Raw genomic sequence first — 14897 nt, forward strand, 5'->3', positions numbered from 1 at the left:
TTGTGTGTGTGTGTGAGAGTGTGTGTGTGTGTGAGAGAGAGAGTGTGTGTGTATGTATGTGTATGTGTGTGCGCATGAGAGAGTGTGTATGTTTGTGTGTGTGTGAGAGAGTGTGTGTGTGTGTGTGTGTGTGTGAGAGAGAGTGTGTGTGTATGTATGTGTATGTATGTGTGTGCGCATGAGAGAGTGTATGTGTTTGTGTGTGTGAGAGTGTCTGTGTGTGTGAGTGTCTGTGTGTGTGTGTGTGTTTGTGAGAGTGTGTGAGAGTGTGTGAGAGTGTGTGAGAGTGTGAGAGACTGAGCGTGAGACTGAGCGTGAGACTGAGCGTGAGACTGAGCGTGAGACTGAGCGTGAGACTGAGCGTGAGACTGAGCGTGAGACTGAGCGTGAGACTGAGCGTGAGACTGAGCGTGAGACTGAGCGTGAGACTGAGCGTGAGACTGAGCGTGAGACTGAGCGTGAGACTGAGCGTGAGACTGAGCGTGAGACTGAGCGTGTGACTGAGCGTGTGAGACTGAGATTGTGAGAGCGAGCGAGCGCGAGAGTGAGAGCGAGCGTGAGCGAGCGCGAGAGTGAGCTCGAGAGTGAGCGCGAGAGTGAGCGCGAGAGTGAGCTCGAGAGTGAGCGCGAGAGTGAGCGCGAGAGTGAGCGCGAGAGTGAGCGCGAGAGTGAGCGCGAGTGAGCTCGAGAGTGAGCTCGAGAGTGAGCTCGAGAGTGAGCGCGAGAGTGAGCGCGAGAGTGAGCGCGTGAGCGAGCGCGAGAGTGAGCTCGAGAGTGAGCTCGAGAGTGAGCGCGAGAGTGAGCGCGAGAGTGAGCGCGAGAGTGAGCGCGAGTGAGCTCGAGAGTGAGCTCGAGAGTGAGCTCGAGAGTGAGCGCGAGAGTGAGCGCGAGAGTGAGCGCGAGAGTGAGCGCGAGAGTGAGCTCGAGAGTGAGCTCGAGAGTGAGCGCGAGAGTGAGCGCGAGAGTGAGCGCGAGCGCGTGAGCGAGCGCGAGAGCGTGAGCGAGCGCGAGAGCGAGCGCGAGAGTGAGCGCGAGCGCGTGAGCGAGCGCGAGAGTGAGCGCGAGAGTGAGCGCGAGCGCGTGAGCGAGCGCGAGAGTGAGCGCGAGAGTGAGCGTGAAAGCGAGTGAGCGAGCGAGTGAGTGAGTGTCTGTTTTTGTCTGTTTGTGCGTGTGTGTGTATATTTGAATTCCTATGTGTCAAACCTCATATGACCGACATTAGACTGCTTTATTAGTGAGAATAGACTGATCTTGTTTAATGTATTCATGAGACAGAATGTGTGTGTTTTTCATCATGCTGTACTTTCTGTAGATCTGCAAATAGATTTTGGCATGAGTTTGTGTGTGTGTTTGTTAATAACAAGCTGATCTGTTCTCTAATCTCTAAAATGTGCCTTTTGCCAACTCTCAAACACACTCTCACTCACTCACACACACACACACACACACTCTCTCTCTCTCTCTCTCGCTCGCATGTTTTGGCTCATTCTCTCTGGTCATTTCTCTGGTTTCTCCTCCACAAACACACTCCTCCTCAAACTGTCTGTGGTTTGTTTCTCAGGGTTTCCATATGCCCTGGAATCATCTCGTCCGGACTTTTTTTCTGGTAAAAATACAATTTAAACAAAAAAATATTAATTTGTTTTTCATTAACTCATGACTATTAACGTGTGTACTTAATACAAACTAAATACTCATCAATAAACCCGCGTCAGCATCTCTTTGATCCACTGATGAACTGATTATTGTACTCGGTGTGCTTGAGTGTAAACACAACCTGACGATTACAGTGTAAATCACACACACACACACACACACACACACACACCCGTAGCGACGGTAAGATGGATATGTAAATATGTGCCGTGCGCTTTCCTCTCAATAAGAAAATGTCAGCGGTGAGAAAACAGCAGTTCAGAAAGCATCTGAGCATAGGTCTGAGATTCACAGCATCAGGTCAACAGATGAGCTCATTAATATCACACTCTTATGATAGTTTGTTTTGAGACTCTAGTTTGAATGAATCCCTTTTCTTTATTTGACACATTGACTTTACAGAACAGATTGGGTCTTTCGGCTCTATCCTCCTGAACATTGTAGAAGCTTTCATTCATTTCACATGTCCGTTCCTCACACAAAGACAACCTAGGAAGTCAAGGAAGGTTTAGTTTTTTAAGTTTCGTTAGCTGTTCACACATTGGCAATCCAAAAAGCGATTTAAAGGGGTCATGAACTGAGAATTGTTCCTTGAGCTTTTGACATATAAGAGATCATCATAATACAAGAATATCCTGTGAGTTTCAGAACTGAAAACTAAAAAACCAAAAACAGCTTTTATTGTAACCAAGCCCATAGAACGACTCCTAGATCGGTGAAAGACCGCCTCTATAAAGAAGATCAACGCCTAATTCATCATATTAACTTTGGCTCCGCCCACTGGAGTGTTAGTGAGATGACGAGGAGAGACGAACGGACTAAAAATAACATTCCCTTCCAAAGGATCCTAATGCTAGAAGTGAGCTGATTTATTTTCACCAATGTGAGTGTCTCAGCTTAGTCATCACAGCAGCCAATCACAGCAGTGGGCGTTTACAGTGAAGTCTCACAGCGGCCAATCACAGCAGTGGGCGTTTACAGTGAAGTCTTACAGCAGCCAATCACATCAGTGGGCGTTTACACTGAAGTCTCACAGCTGTCAATCACAGCAGTGGCCGTTTACACTGAAGTCTCACAGCAGCCAATCACAGCAGTGGGTGTTTACACTGAAGTCTCACAGCGGCCAATCACAGCAGTGGGTGTTTACACTGAAGTCTCACAGCAGTGGGTGTTTACACTGAAGTCTCACAGCAGCCAATCACAGCAGTGGGCGTTTACACTGAAGTCTCACAGCAGCCAATCACAGCAGTGGGCGTTTACACTGAAGTCTCACAGCAGCCAATCACAGCAGTGGGCGTTTACACTGAAGTCTCACAGCAGCCAATCACAGCAGTGGGCGTTTACACTGAAGTCTCACAGCTGTCAATCACAGCAGTGGGCGTTTACACTGAAGTCTCACAGCTGTCAATCACAGCAGTAGGCGTTTACACTGAAGTCTCACAGCAGCCAATCACAGCAGTGGGCGTTTACACTGAAGTCTCACAGCTGTCAATCACAGCAGTGGGCGTTTACACTGAAGTCTCACAGCTGTCAATCACAGCAGTGGGCGTTTACACTGAAGTCTCACAGCTGTCAATCACAACAGTGGGCGTTTACACTGAAGTCTCACAGCAGCCAATCACATCAGTGGGTGTTTACACTGAAGTGTCACAGCTGTCAATCACAGCAGTGGGCGTTTACACTGAAGTCTCACAGCGGCCAATCACAGCAGTGGGCATTTACACTGAAGTCTCACAGCAGCCAATGACAGCAGTGGGCGTTTACACTGAAGTCTCACAGCAGCCAATCACAGCAGTGGGTGTTTACACTGAAGTCTCACAGCTGTCAATCACAGCAGTGGGCGTTTACACTGAAGTCTCACAGCTGTCAATCACAGCAGTGGGCGTTTACACTGAAGTCTCACAGCTGTCAATCACAGCAGTGGGCGTTTACACTGAAGTCTCACAGCTGTCAATCACAGCAGTAGGCGTTTACACTGAAGTCTCACAGCAGCCAATCACAGCAGTGGGCGTTTACACTGAAGTCTCACAGCTGTCAATCACAGCAGTGGGCGTTTACACTGAAGTCTCACAGCTGTCAATCACAGCAGTGGGCGTTTACACTGAAGTCTCACAGCTGTCAATCACAACAGTGGGCGTTTACACTGAAGTCTCACAGCAGCCAATCACATCAGTGGGTGTTTACACTGAAGTGTCACAGCTGTCAATCACAGCAGTGGGCGTTTACACTGAAGTCTCACAGCGGCCAATCACAGCAGTGGGCATTTACACTGAAGTCTCACAGCAGCCAATGACAGCAGTGGGCGTTTACACTGAAGTCTCACAGCAGCCAATCACAGCAGTGGGTGTTTACACTGAAGTCTCACAGCTGTCAATCACAGCAGTGGGTGTTTACACTGAAGTCTCACAGCAGCCAATCACAGCAGTGGGCGTTTACACTGAAGTCTCACAGCTGTCAATCACAGCAGTGGGCGTTTACACTGAAGTCTCACAGCGGCCAATCACAGCAGTGGGCGTTTACACTGAAGTCTCACAGCTGTCAATCACAGCAGTGGGCGTTTACACTGAAGTCTCACAGCAGCCAATCACAGCAGTGGGCGTTTACACTGAAGTTTCACAGCTGTCAATCACAGCAGTGGGCGTTTACACTGAAGTCTCACAGCTGTCAATCATAGCAGTGGGCGTTTACACTGAAGTCTCACAGCTGTCAATCACAGCAGTGGGCGTTTACACTGAAGTCTCACAGCAGCCAATCATAGCAGTGGGTGTTTACACTGAAGCCTCACAGCAGCCAATCACAGCAGTGGGCGTTTACACTGAAGCCTCACAGTTGTCAATCACAGCAGTGGCCGTTTACACTGAAATCTCACAGCAGCCAATCACAGCAGTGGGCGTTTACACTGAAGTCTCACAGCTGTCAATCATAGCAGTGGGCGTTTACACTGAAGTCTCACAGCAGCCAATCACAGCAGTGGGCGTTTACACTGAAGTCTCACAGCGGCCAATCATAGCAGTGGGTGTTTACACTGAAGCCTCACAGCAGCCAATCACAGCAGTGGGCGTTTACACTGAAGTCTCACAGCGGCCAATCACAGCAGTGGGCGTTTACACTGAAGTCTCACAGCAGACACGCCCCTTCAAACAGAGCATTCAAATCAGAGACTAAAATCAGGGTCGGAAAAATGCCTTTTATTTCTAAATTATAACCATTTTGATGTAAAAATCATATTAACATTATAAGTGCACCTCAGTAAACATTATAAAACAATGCAGTTCATGAGCTCTTTAATACATGAAAAATCTTACATATAGCCCCTTTAATAGGGGGGAAAGAGTAGTGCTCCAAAAACTTTTATTTGTTCAATAATTTTCCCGATGTTTTTGCATTTCTGTGTTGTTGTTATAATGCAATGGTACATGTTCTGTAAGAAGTGAATGTGGATGGGCTAACAGAAGGTGATTTCAGAGCAGAAAGCGAGGGGTTAAACGAAGAAGAGCGAGAGAAATGCGAGCAAATGACTTTGTTTTGATTGAGTGGTGTTATAAAGCAGAAGCCAGCAGTGACACACACACTCTTACATAAAACCTCTTCACCCTCATTACATCTGCATAAACAAGACATTTAGAAGTTCTGCTTCTCACACAGGCCTCAGTGTGTGTGTGTGTGTGTGTGTGTGTGGGTGTGTGTGTGTGTGTCACTCTTTCATGCCTCGTTTTTGTCTAAAGTTGGAGTCTGCATATCAAAGCAAATCCGAGACGTCTGGAAACGTCGCCTTTAGACACGATGTTAAGAGTATAATGTGTGTTTTTGAAGACACGTCCACATTGTCACTCCTACGCCACCTGTCTCGTACATGTTCAGATTCGCTGCCTCTCGCTCCATTATTTGGTGAGTCATCATTGGCTCTTATCGAGGTTGCCGTGGATACTAACAGCATCCGTGTGTTTGTGTTATGGAGGCAGAGGGTGAGATGCTTTTCCAGACCTGTTGTTTATGAGAAGAATAAAGAATTAATGCTTCCAAAATGACTGTTATTGAGTTTAATGGACTGCGTTCCTGCAGGTTGCACTCAAGAACGTACACACCTACTTGATTTTATTATTTCATTGTTAACTATATTTTAGCCCAGCTCTGTATATGAAGTGCAGAGTTAAAGTAAAGTTGTATATTCGACTTTATTTGCATAAAATATATTCATTTAATGAGATTCATAATGAGAATTATGCAGTTTGCACAACCCTTTAGCTGTTGGGCGAAATGCTTTTATAATGCTGTATAATATTTTATAATCTGCTGCATTCTGGGTATAGTGTGTGTGTGGTGTACTACATTAAAGGGTTAGTTCACCCAAAAATGAAAATTCTGTCATTAATTCCTCACCCTCATGTGGTTGGACACCCGTCAGACCTCCGTTCATCTTCAGACACAAATGAAGATATTTTAGTGTAAAGCTGATGCTGAGAAAGGCTTCAGATAGGCCTCCATTGGCATTCAGTACATTTACACTCACAAGACCCATAAAAGGCACTAAAAACGTCGTTACAAAGTCCATCTCACCACAGTGACTCTACAATCATTTTACGATGTGACGACAATAGTTTTTGTGCGCAAAAAAAAATCAAAATAACACCTTTATCCAACTTGTTCTTGTCTTCCGTGTGTGTCTCCACGACGCATGCGCGAGAATATGATGCAGATCCGGCGTTCGGACACATGACCCAGAAGAGATTTGTTTACAAGCAGAGGAAGACGCGCGTGTCTAAGCTGTTGGATTCTACATTGATCGTGCTTTAGGTCTCGGTGTAGTTCTCAAAATGGGGCTTAAGTGTGTATTTCATGGATTCCCGAACGCCGGATCTGCGTCATATTCTCACGCATGCGTCGTGGAGACACACGGAAGACAATAACAAGTTGGATAAAGGTGTTATTTTGATTTTTTTTTTGCGCACAAAAACTATTGTCGTCGCATCGTAAAATTATTGACCGTGAAGGAGCCAAGTGTGACCCCTAAAGAGGAGCAGAGGGAACCACCAACTTAAGTAGGGAAATATATTGTTTTATAGCTCAAATTGTACTAGATCTAGTCCCGAATATGAACTTACCACCTGACTTCAGCCATCTAACAGTGCATTAACAATGTGTGCTTGTTTGAGTTGTACAAGTCATTGTCTTGATTGGATGTTTTGGAGTTGAAAAGAGCAAAGAGTGTAAACACTGGTAGAAGGGTAACATCAAGCCCATGTTTGTGTTTTGGCTGATTGGATCACAAGTGGGCGTTAAAAAAGCGCTCTGAGCTTGTCCACTTTCGACCACTTCCAGAGTTGAAACACATTGGACCGGATTGCTTTCGTAGTGTAGACGCTCATGTGGTCAAATGCACAGGAACAGCCTCTAAAACACCCACTTCTCTCTGCTGACCTAACACGTGATCATTACGGGACGCGCGCTAGCTAGACGGGATTTAAACTTTGACTGGAGACCCAAGTTTGGTTTGAAGATGAGAAACGTACCAAACACAATGTTCTCTCTCCATTCCTGATTTCTAACACACACTCTCTGTGTTTCTCCGTCGTCTCCAGTCGAGTTCATAGACTCTCCCCTGGAAGAAATCAGGACAGAAGTGGTTGAACGTGGACAAAATAGAGGATTAAACACCAGGTGTAAACGGGAATGTGTCGCTCTCGTCTACTTGTGATCTGATCCACCAAACGCATCTTAACACCAGGTGTAAACAGAGTTACCGTAATGAGACGCCATCTAGGGAAAGTTGTTTCTCTTAGTAGATTAAAGATGATTAATTATGTGCTTAGAGCATTTTTTGAGGAGTTATGCTGCGTTCACACCAAACGCGAATAGAGCGTCTGGTGCGAGTGATTTCAATGTTAAGTCAATGGAAAGGTGCGTTTCGCGCGGCGCGAAGGACGCGAATCCGCCTCATTCGCGTGTCCAGTTCGCGAATTGGACGCAAATTGAGCGTCTTGCGTGTTACACGTGAGTGGTGCTTTTGTGCATTCACGCATTTGAAGTGAATTCGCGTCTGACGCCCGAGTTGAAAAATTTGAACTTTGGCGTCAATTCGCGCCGCGTTAACCAATCAGGAGCCTGCTTGCTGCTGTCACGTGGTAAAGTGACGTGATGAGAAACCCTGCATAAATTAAAAATAGTACTATTGTGTCACAAAATGTAGTTTTAAGACTTTTTCAGGTGAGAATGTGGTTGTTTAAAGCTCAAATCTGTGGTTTATTTATAAAGAGAGCGCATATTTACAAAAAATTAATCTTGTGTTTTTGGAGTTGTGCGATCCAGGCAATCACCGGTAGGGCTGAACGATATGGACAAAATTTCATATCTCGATTTTCATGCCAGATATCTCGATATCGATACAATACGATATGACTACGTGTTCGGTGAAAACCAGAATCTGAATTAAAATGTGTTTGATTTAAGCCTACATTTCAAAAAATTGTGTCAGAAAATGTATTGTTTTTAAGCCTTTCGCACGTGCGATCACACAGGTGTGATCAGTCTAGACTGGCCCTGGAGCGGATGATCAAGTGCATCACATGATCAAATGTTGAATTTAGCCAGAGACAGGCGCGCTCAGAGCTGTCATATATCACAACTTTTCAGTGTTTCAACCACATACTGTTTATTGTAGGTTTCAAACATATAAATTCACATAAGTACTAAAAAAACAATACATTTAGAGTTTGTAAAATACACACTGATGTCTATGGAAGAGGTCATAATAATCCTTTCCATTATAATTCGACATGTTTTATTCATATCAGATACACATTGTGTAAGTAACTTCAATGTTTACTCTATTCTATTCCCAGTTCACCAGCCACTTACTTTTAAGTATTTCGGGAGAAGTGGATAAATTCACGTGTTGTAAACATAGAGGTTGTAAATCCAACAGATCCGATTCTCTGAACTGCGTCTGCGGCACAAACTAACACGGCGGCGCCCATCGCGCATACAGCTCAACTAACGCAATCGTTATAAAGGTGTTTAAACAACAATATACTTCCACTTGCATGTATTTGACATCGGAATATTAGATATTTCGTGCCATAGCTAACACATTTGTGAATATTCTGAATAAAAAAGGAAAAAATGACATAAAAGCAGATCATCATTCATTCAGCGCTGTTGCTGCTGCGATGTGTCACGTGACAAGCAATGATGCGTCACCATAGAAACGCTGCCCCCCCTCTCACAATATAGTTCCCGCGCCCCTGTAGTGTGTGCGCGCTGGCTTTAGCGGTGCATTCAAGGGCACTCGTAAAATGATGTTTGTTGTGACTGCCAGAGTTGTGTGCAGAGCGAGCGCGGAGAGGGGAAATCTATATCGTCTATATCATTGCTTTTTTCGATAGTAATATCTTGAAAGTTCATATCTACATATCGATTCGATAACGATATATCGTTCAGCCCTAATCACCGGGCACTCAGCGCTCATTAACCCCAGCGAGAGCAGCCTTTCCTCGGCTAGTCCTTCTGCCGTCTGCCGCTGGCTCTGATGTCCTGTAGTGGTGCATCTTGTGTAGATCTAACGGGCGATCTTTGGTGTCATGAATCTATACTTTGTTGTCTGCCAAATTGTTTTGACTGAGGGCAAAGAGAAGTGTCATAACTTTATTTTTTAAGGATATTTAAATATACATGTAGTGAAGATAATGTAGGAGTTGCCTGGACCACAATTGTGTGGCTATTAATGTTTAATATATATGTTTAATGAAAATGAAAAGAGGCAGAGTGGTGTTTTATGACATATTTCTCCTGGAGTGCCTTGAACGTCAATTTCGCTTCCAGCGCTCGATTTCTACGCGCGGACGCGCGAATGCATTCAAAATGTTCGCGCGTGAAACTAGACGCGATTTTGACGCTCTATTCGCGTTTGGTGTGAACGCAGCATTAGACCTTTCATTGTTTTTATTCTGTGGTGTATAAAGTTGCTTTTTGTTGTGGTCTTAAATGTAATAGTATTTTTTCATTGTGCACGTATTCTGTTGTGGGTGTGTGTGTGTGTGTGTGTGTGTTTGTAAATTATAGGTCATTAGTGTCATTAGCTATGTTTCCATCCAAAGTTGTGAATTTAACTCACATGTGCAAAATTGGAATATCACATAAACCATTTGTGAAGAAAGCAGCGTTTCCATCCCATGTGTTCAAGAGAACAAAATCACCACTTCCTGGGAGATTGGCACAAAATATCAGTAATAAACTGTAAGTCGCTGCAATTGTGCTCTCTTTCCCTCCATCATGAACTAGTGTCGTCCCAGAGCGTCAGACGAAACACAATGTCATGTTCTCTTGCGTTCAGTGTTTGGGAAAACAATCATGTGAGACGCTTCTGGAGGAATTAATCCAAATCAGACTTTGTCTCCGGCGTTTCACAGCCACCAAACCATCATTTGAGATGCTGCGATGCCATTGGTCCGCTGGTTAGTCCAGTTATCCAATCACATCCACTGCTGAGGCAAAGTCACGTGAGTTTGTTGTGCATCAAAGGTATTTCCATCGTAGTTTATGCACAAATGTATCCGCCTTAATTGCCTTAATTACACGTTTCCATCCATCGCTTTTGTATGCGATATCCCAAACTGAGATGGAATCATAGTTGCTGACACATTGCTTTGCTTTGGGAATTGTGGGTAGTGCAGTTTGTTTCTGGAGTTTTCCAGGTGTGCACTTGACCTTTGTAAGTAGTGCAGTCTGTTTTTGTGCCAAGTGTGCATTGATGCATTGTGGGTAATGTAGTGTCTTTCTGTGGAGTCTGTGCAGTGCACTGTCAGCGGTTCTTCATGTTACGGGTCGGCGAGGACTGGATCTTCCTCATCTTGCTGGGACTCGTCATGGCGCTGGTCAGCTTTGTTATGGATTTCTGCATCGCCCTCCTATTACAAGGTGAGTGTGTGTGTGTGTGTGTGTGTGAAGATTATCATATGATTTTTTTGGCTGTATCTGTTTTGTTTTTTGTTTGAGTTGCTATATAACTCTTTTAGAGGTTGTTTAGGTCAGTATTTTGCTTTGGATGTTCTTTAAAGAACCAAGACAGATGGTTTTATAAACAGCAACTTAAAATGATTTAGTTACACCAGCAAATTTGTAATGTATTTGAGTACCTTTACATTTCTAAGGCAAAACTCAAACATTTTATACCTTAATACTTACTTTGACCCTAAATAAATATGTTTTAATTGCAATTGCTAGTGTTATTCTTCTTCCGCTCTTGAGTCTATGGCAGCCCATAGAGCCATATGGTAAAATTTGGCACACAGATAGAGGACAGTCTGAACATTCACCACAGCAAATTTGGAGTCTCTAACTCAATCCCTCTAGCGCCACCAACTGGCCAAAGTTGCACTCATTTTTATGCTAATAACTTTTGAACTGTAAGAAACAAAATTATTTTTCCTCTGATTCCTTGACTTGAGGAGATGTGAAAAATGACTATTTTTACTTATAAATTCTGAACAGTTTGGCCAAAAAGACTCAAATCTCTGTAGTCTCAATGCGCCATGCCGAGTCGAACGATACCACATTTTCCAATGTCGGCCATTTTGTGCATCTTTCATTTTTGTAGAGAAATGCTATATTTTTTACAAATGCATTGACGTACCGTTATGCAACTCGGTATGTGTCTTCGACACAATGTCCTGAAGGTACTCAAAACGTTTTGAGGCAGTGTGGTCAAAAGTTATAATGAAATTTGAATAGCTTTTGATTAGTTTAGCCTGTTGTCATGAGACTGGTCAATCATCAATACCAATTATGCTGTAATTGGCCAAACTTCCTGTCAGCCATTTTGAAATATTTGAAATATTTGAAATCCTACCTTTTCTAGCTTCTCTTAGACCGTTGGTCTGATTTTCACCAGTTTCGACTCTGATCTGACTCTGACTATTCTGGCAAAAAGTTATGGATTTCATGTCAATTGACAAAACCGTTTTCATTTACTCCATCAACTAATTTGATGGCATAACGCCAAACTGCATCTGAGGCTGTATCTCTGGAAATATTTGACATATTGACACCAAATTTGGTGCGTGTAATTGCCACCCAACACTGACCACACCTGACCAATTTGGTGTCAGCGCCACCTATTGGTCAAAAGTAAAAAGAAATGATGTTACATTTAAAAGTGATTATGTTTATGGGTTTTCAACCATTGTGTTGAAAATCATCTCCAAATGCCTTTAACTGATTTTTGCTCAGTTCCATGTTTGCTCATCAGTTTGCCTTTGTAGTGCTTGGCCTCTTAATTGCTATTCATTTTAATGACTTTTTTTCCGAAAAACAAGACGTGATATCTTACGTTGTTTTGCTTCTCAAGTAAATGTATCTTGATTTTAGAATGTTTAGACCTTTTTAATGGAAAACAAGACTAAATGACCTTTTGTAGATGCTTTGTCATTTCTCTAATTAAAAGTGTATAGTACTTGCGTGTAAGCTTTACTTGTGTGTTCTGCTTTCTACAGCACAGAAGTGGATGTACGGTGGTTTGGACAGTAACGTGATCCTGCAGTATTTGGCTTGGGTCACTTATCCTGTGGTCCTCATTAGTTTCTCTGCAGGCTTCACACACATAGTGGCACCTCAGGCCGCCGGTGAGACACACTAACATTCACACACTCATAAGAGGTTTCTGTTGTTTTTCATAATTCAGCGTTTGTCTCTCAATCAGGGTCTGGTATTCCTGAAATGAAGACGATTCTCAGAGGAGTGGTGCTGAAGGAGTATCTCACGTTGAAAACGTTCGTGGCCAAAGTGGTTGGGCTGACCTGCGCGCTGGGCAGTGGTTTACCTCTGGGCAAGGAGGTGAATATACACAGATTCAGATACAGAGAATGTGTTTTGAGCGCCAGATCTAAGTGACCTGCCCTCAGTGTTGCTGCTTTGCTTTAGATTCATCACGAGTCTTATGTGTGTGTGTTTTCTATCCTGTAGGGTCCGTTTGTGCACATTGCCAGTCTGTGTGCGGCTCTTCTCTGCAAAGTCATGTCTTTCTTTGGTGGAATTTATGAGGTAATTTTACAAAGTTTCATAGCCTCCAACTCCTCTAATAGTACTAAACGCAGTACACATGAACGGGTGAAGATCTTGGGTCATATTTTGTACCAAAGTATTGGTCCCACTTTTTTCGTTAGGTGTCTTTAGCTACTATGCACGTCAAAAAAACAAAAAAAATGTTCGGTACAATGTATTTATTGAGCTGATGTTGTGTTGCAGAACACTTGTGCTGCTATTGAGGTGGGATACGGGTAAGCAGGGCCTAAAACTAACGTTTTGCCACTCCTGCCAATGGCCGAATAAAGAAAATTTGCCAGCCATAAATATTTTTTACCGTTTTTTGCAAAAACAGGCAGTTATTACACCGATATTTTAGATATCAGTGAAACAAACTAATATAAACTAATATAAATGTAAATGGTTAAAGACAAGTAACAGTAGTTTATCAGATAGAGATACTGAATAAAGTAAGTCAAAATAACAAAATAAGTCTTCACTGTATAAATTAAACATAGATTAATCCTTATTAAAGTTACAAAAGTTATTCAGTCAAGAGCAGTGAGGGATTTTTTTTTCTTTGTACTTTATTCGATTAACATTAAAAACAGTAGAAATATTAGGCTTCTGTCACTTTAAAGAAACACTCCACTTCATTTTCCTTCTCCTCTAGAGTTAAAACAGTTGAGTTTTATCGTTTTGGAATCCATTCAGCCGATCTCCGGTCTAGCGGTAGCACTTTTAGCATAGCTTAGCATAGATCATTGAATCTGATTAGACCGTTAGCATCTCACTCAAAAAACGACTTTCAATATTTTTCCTATTTAAAACTTGACTCTTATGTAGTTACATTGTGTACTAAGACCGACAGAAAGTCTTCTGTCATTTTTGAGCGCGATGCTAACGGTCTAATGAGATTCAATGATCTATGCTAAGCTATGCTAAAAGTTCAACCGCCAGACCCATGAAAAGAAAAGTCCCATCCATGATCATGATTTCTGCCCGCGTCCTGTCCCGATTCTTTCCCATCGGCTGTGAGGGGAAGACCACACGTCCCAGGATTCTGGCTCAAATGTGGCGTCCTCAAACTACGCCTGTGTTTTGAACAGGAGACCTCTAGCGGACAGAAAAGTTACATAGTGCAGCTTTAAGGCCTAATACATGGATCCAATACACTTATACTGGTACACGTGCATTTTCTTTCTCTTCTGTTTAAGTTCATTTCATAACCGACTATGTTTAGGATACTCACTGCATTTTTGGCATATTATTTTGTCCGTTCAAGCGCAAGAAGATGTGAAAGAGAGCGGAATTCAGTATTTGCGCGCTGTCTGAGACACGCTCTTCGGATGTTTGCGCACACATCTTTGCGTAACAAATCGAGTTCCTTTTACGTTGTCTTGCGCTTGAATATTTAAATGAACAAGGCTTAAACTTTTGTGACGATGCAGTGCTGGCCCGTCAACTGTTTACGTTCATGTTCTCACAACATCGCATTGTTAGAATTCATACAAATATTACCAGCCAGCTGGCGATTGACACATTTCATACACTTGCCAACGCCAATTTTTACTTGAATTTGACACTTGGCGAGTTTTGGGTGGGGTAAGGGAAGGGTTTAAAAGTGTAATTATAGATGCAATTACAGAAATTGATTACAGCTGTAAATTACATGAAGGTATATTTAAAGTACAATTGGACAAAAAGTATGGATGTACCCACCAGGTTGAATAAATAAAAGAATTGCATTATAGTGTTTCTAATCGTAATACAGTAATTAAATCTAAATAAGAACTTCATTGCAACTACTTTGACTAGCAATGACTACATTTACATGCACCCTCATAATGCAATTATAATGAAATGTAGGCAACAAAGCGATTAAACTGCACCTCATGCAAACAAAATAGATCAAATGTATGCGATTAACCTCATAATCAAAGTAAAATATGTGGCGTATGCTAATTGTAATTGCCATAAACAGACACATAAACACATTAATGTCATCTGTTCCACTGTGTGCATGTGCTAGTGACGAACACAGATGACGTTTTTATGTGCAAATTCATAAACACAAATTCATTAACAGGCATTGATTTTTGTGGTGCTGAAGAAACAGAGCTCATGTTGACTATGTTGCGCGACATGAATGTAATAAAGTGTATTGATATATTGGAAAACATTGAAATAAAGAGGTTTTTAGGCATGTCACCCTTAAAAAAATA

At 42.7% G+C, this 14897-nt stretch overlaps 1 protein-coding gene across 1 annotated transcript in view; it reads left to right on the forward strand.

The window, feature by feature from the left end:
- Nucleotides 1–14897, forward strand: part of clcn2b (chloride channel, voltage-sensitive 2b) — a 106497-nt gene that overhangs the window by 37199 nt on the left and 54401 nt on the right. Inside the window, exons 3-6 of the mRNA XM_079822874.1 lie at nt 10438–10569; nt 12144–12272; nt 12350–12483; nt 12613–12690. Of these exons, the coding sequence (XP_079679000.1) occupies nt 10438–10569; nt 12144–12272; nt 12350–12483; nt 12613–12690 (473 nt within the window). The remainder of the gene's footprint in view (nt 1–10437; nt 10570–12143; nt 12273–12349; nt 12484–12612; nt 12691–14897) is intronic.

The sequence above is a fragment of the Gobio gobio genome, assembly GCF_949357685.1.
Source record: "Gobio gobio genome assembly, chromosome: 8".
Classification (NCBI taxonomy): Eukaryota; Metazoa; Chordata; class Actinopteri; order Cypriniformes; family Gobionidae; genus Gobio; species Gobio gobio.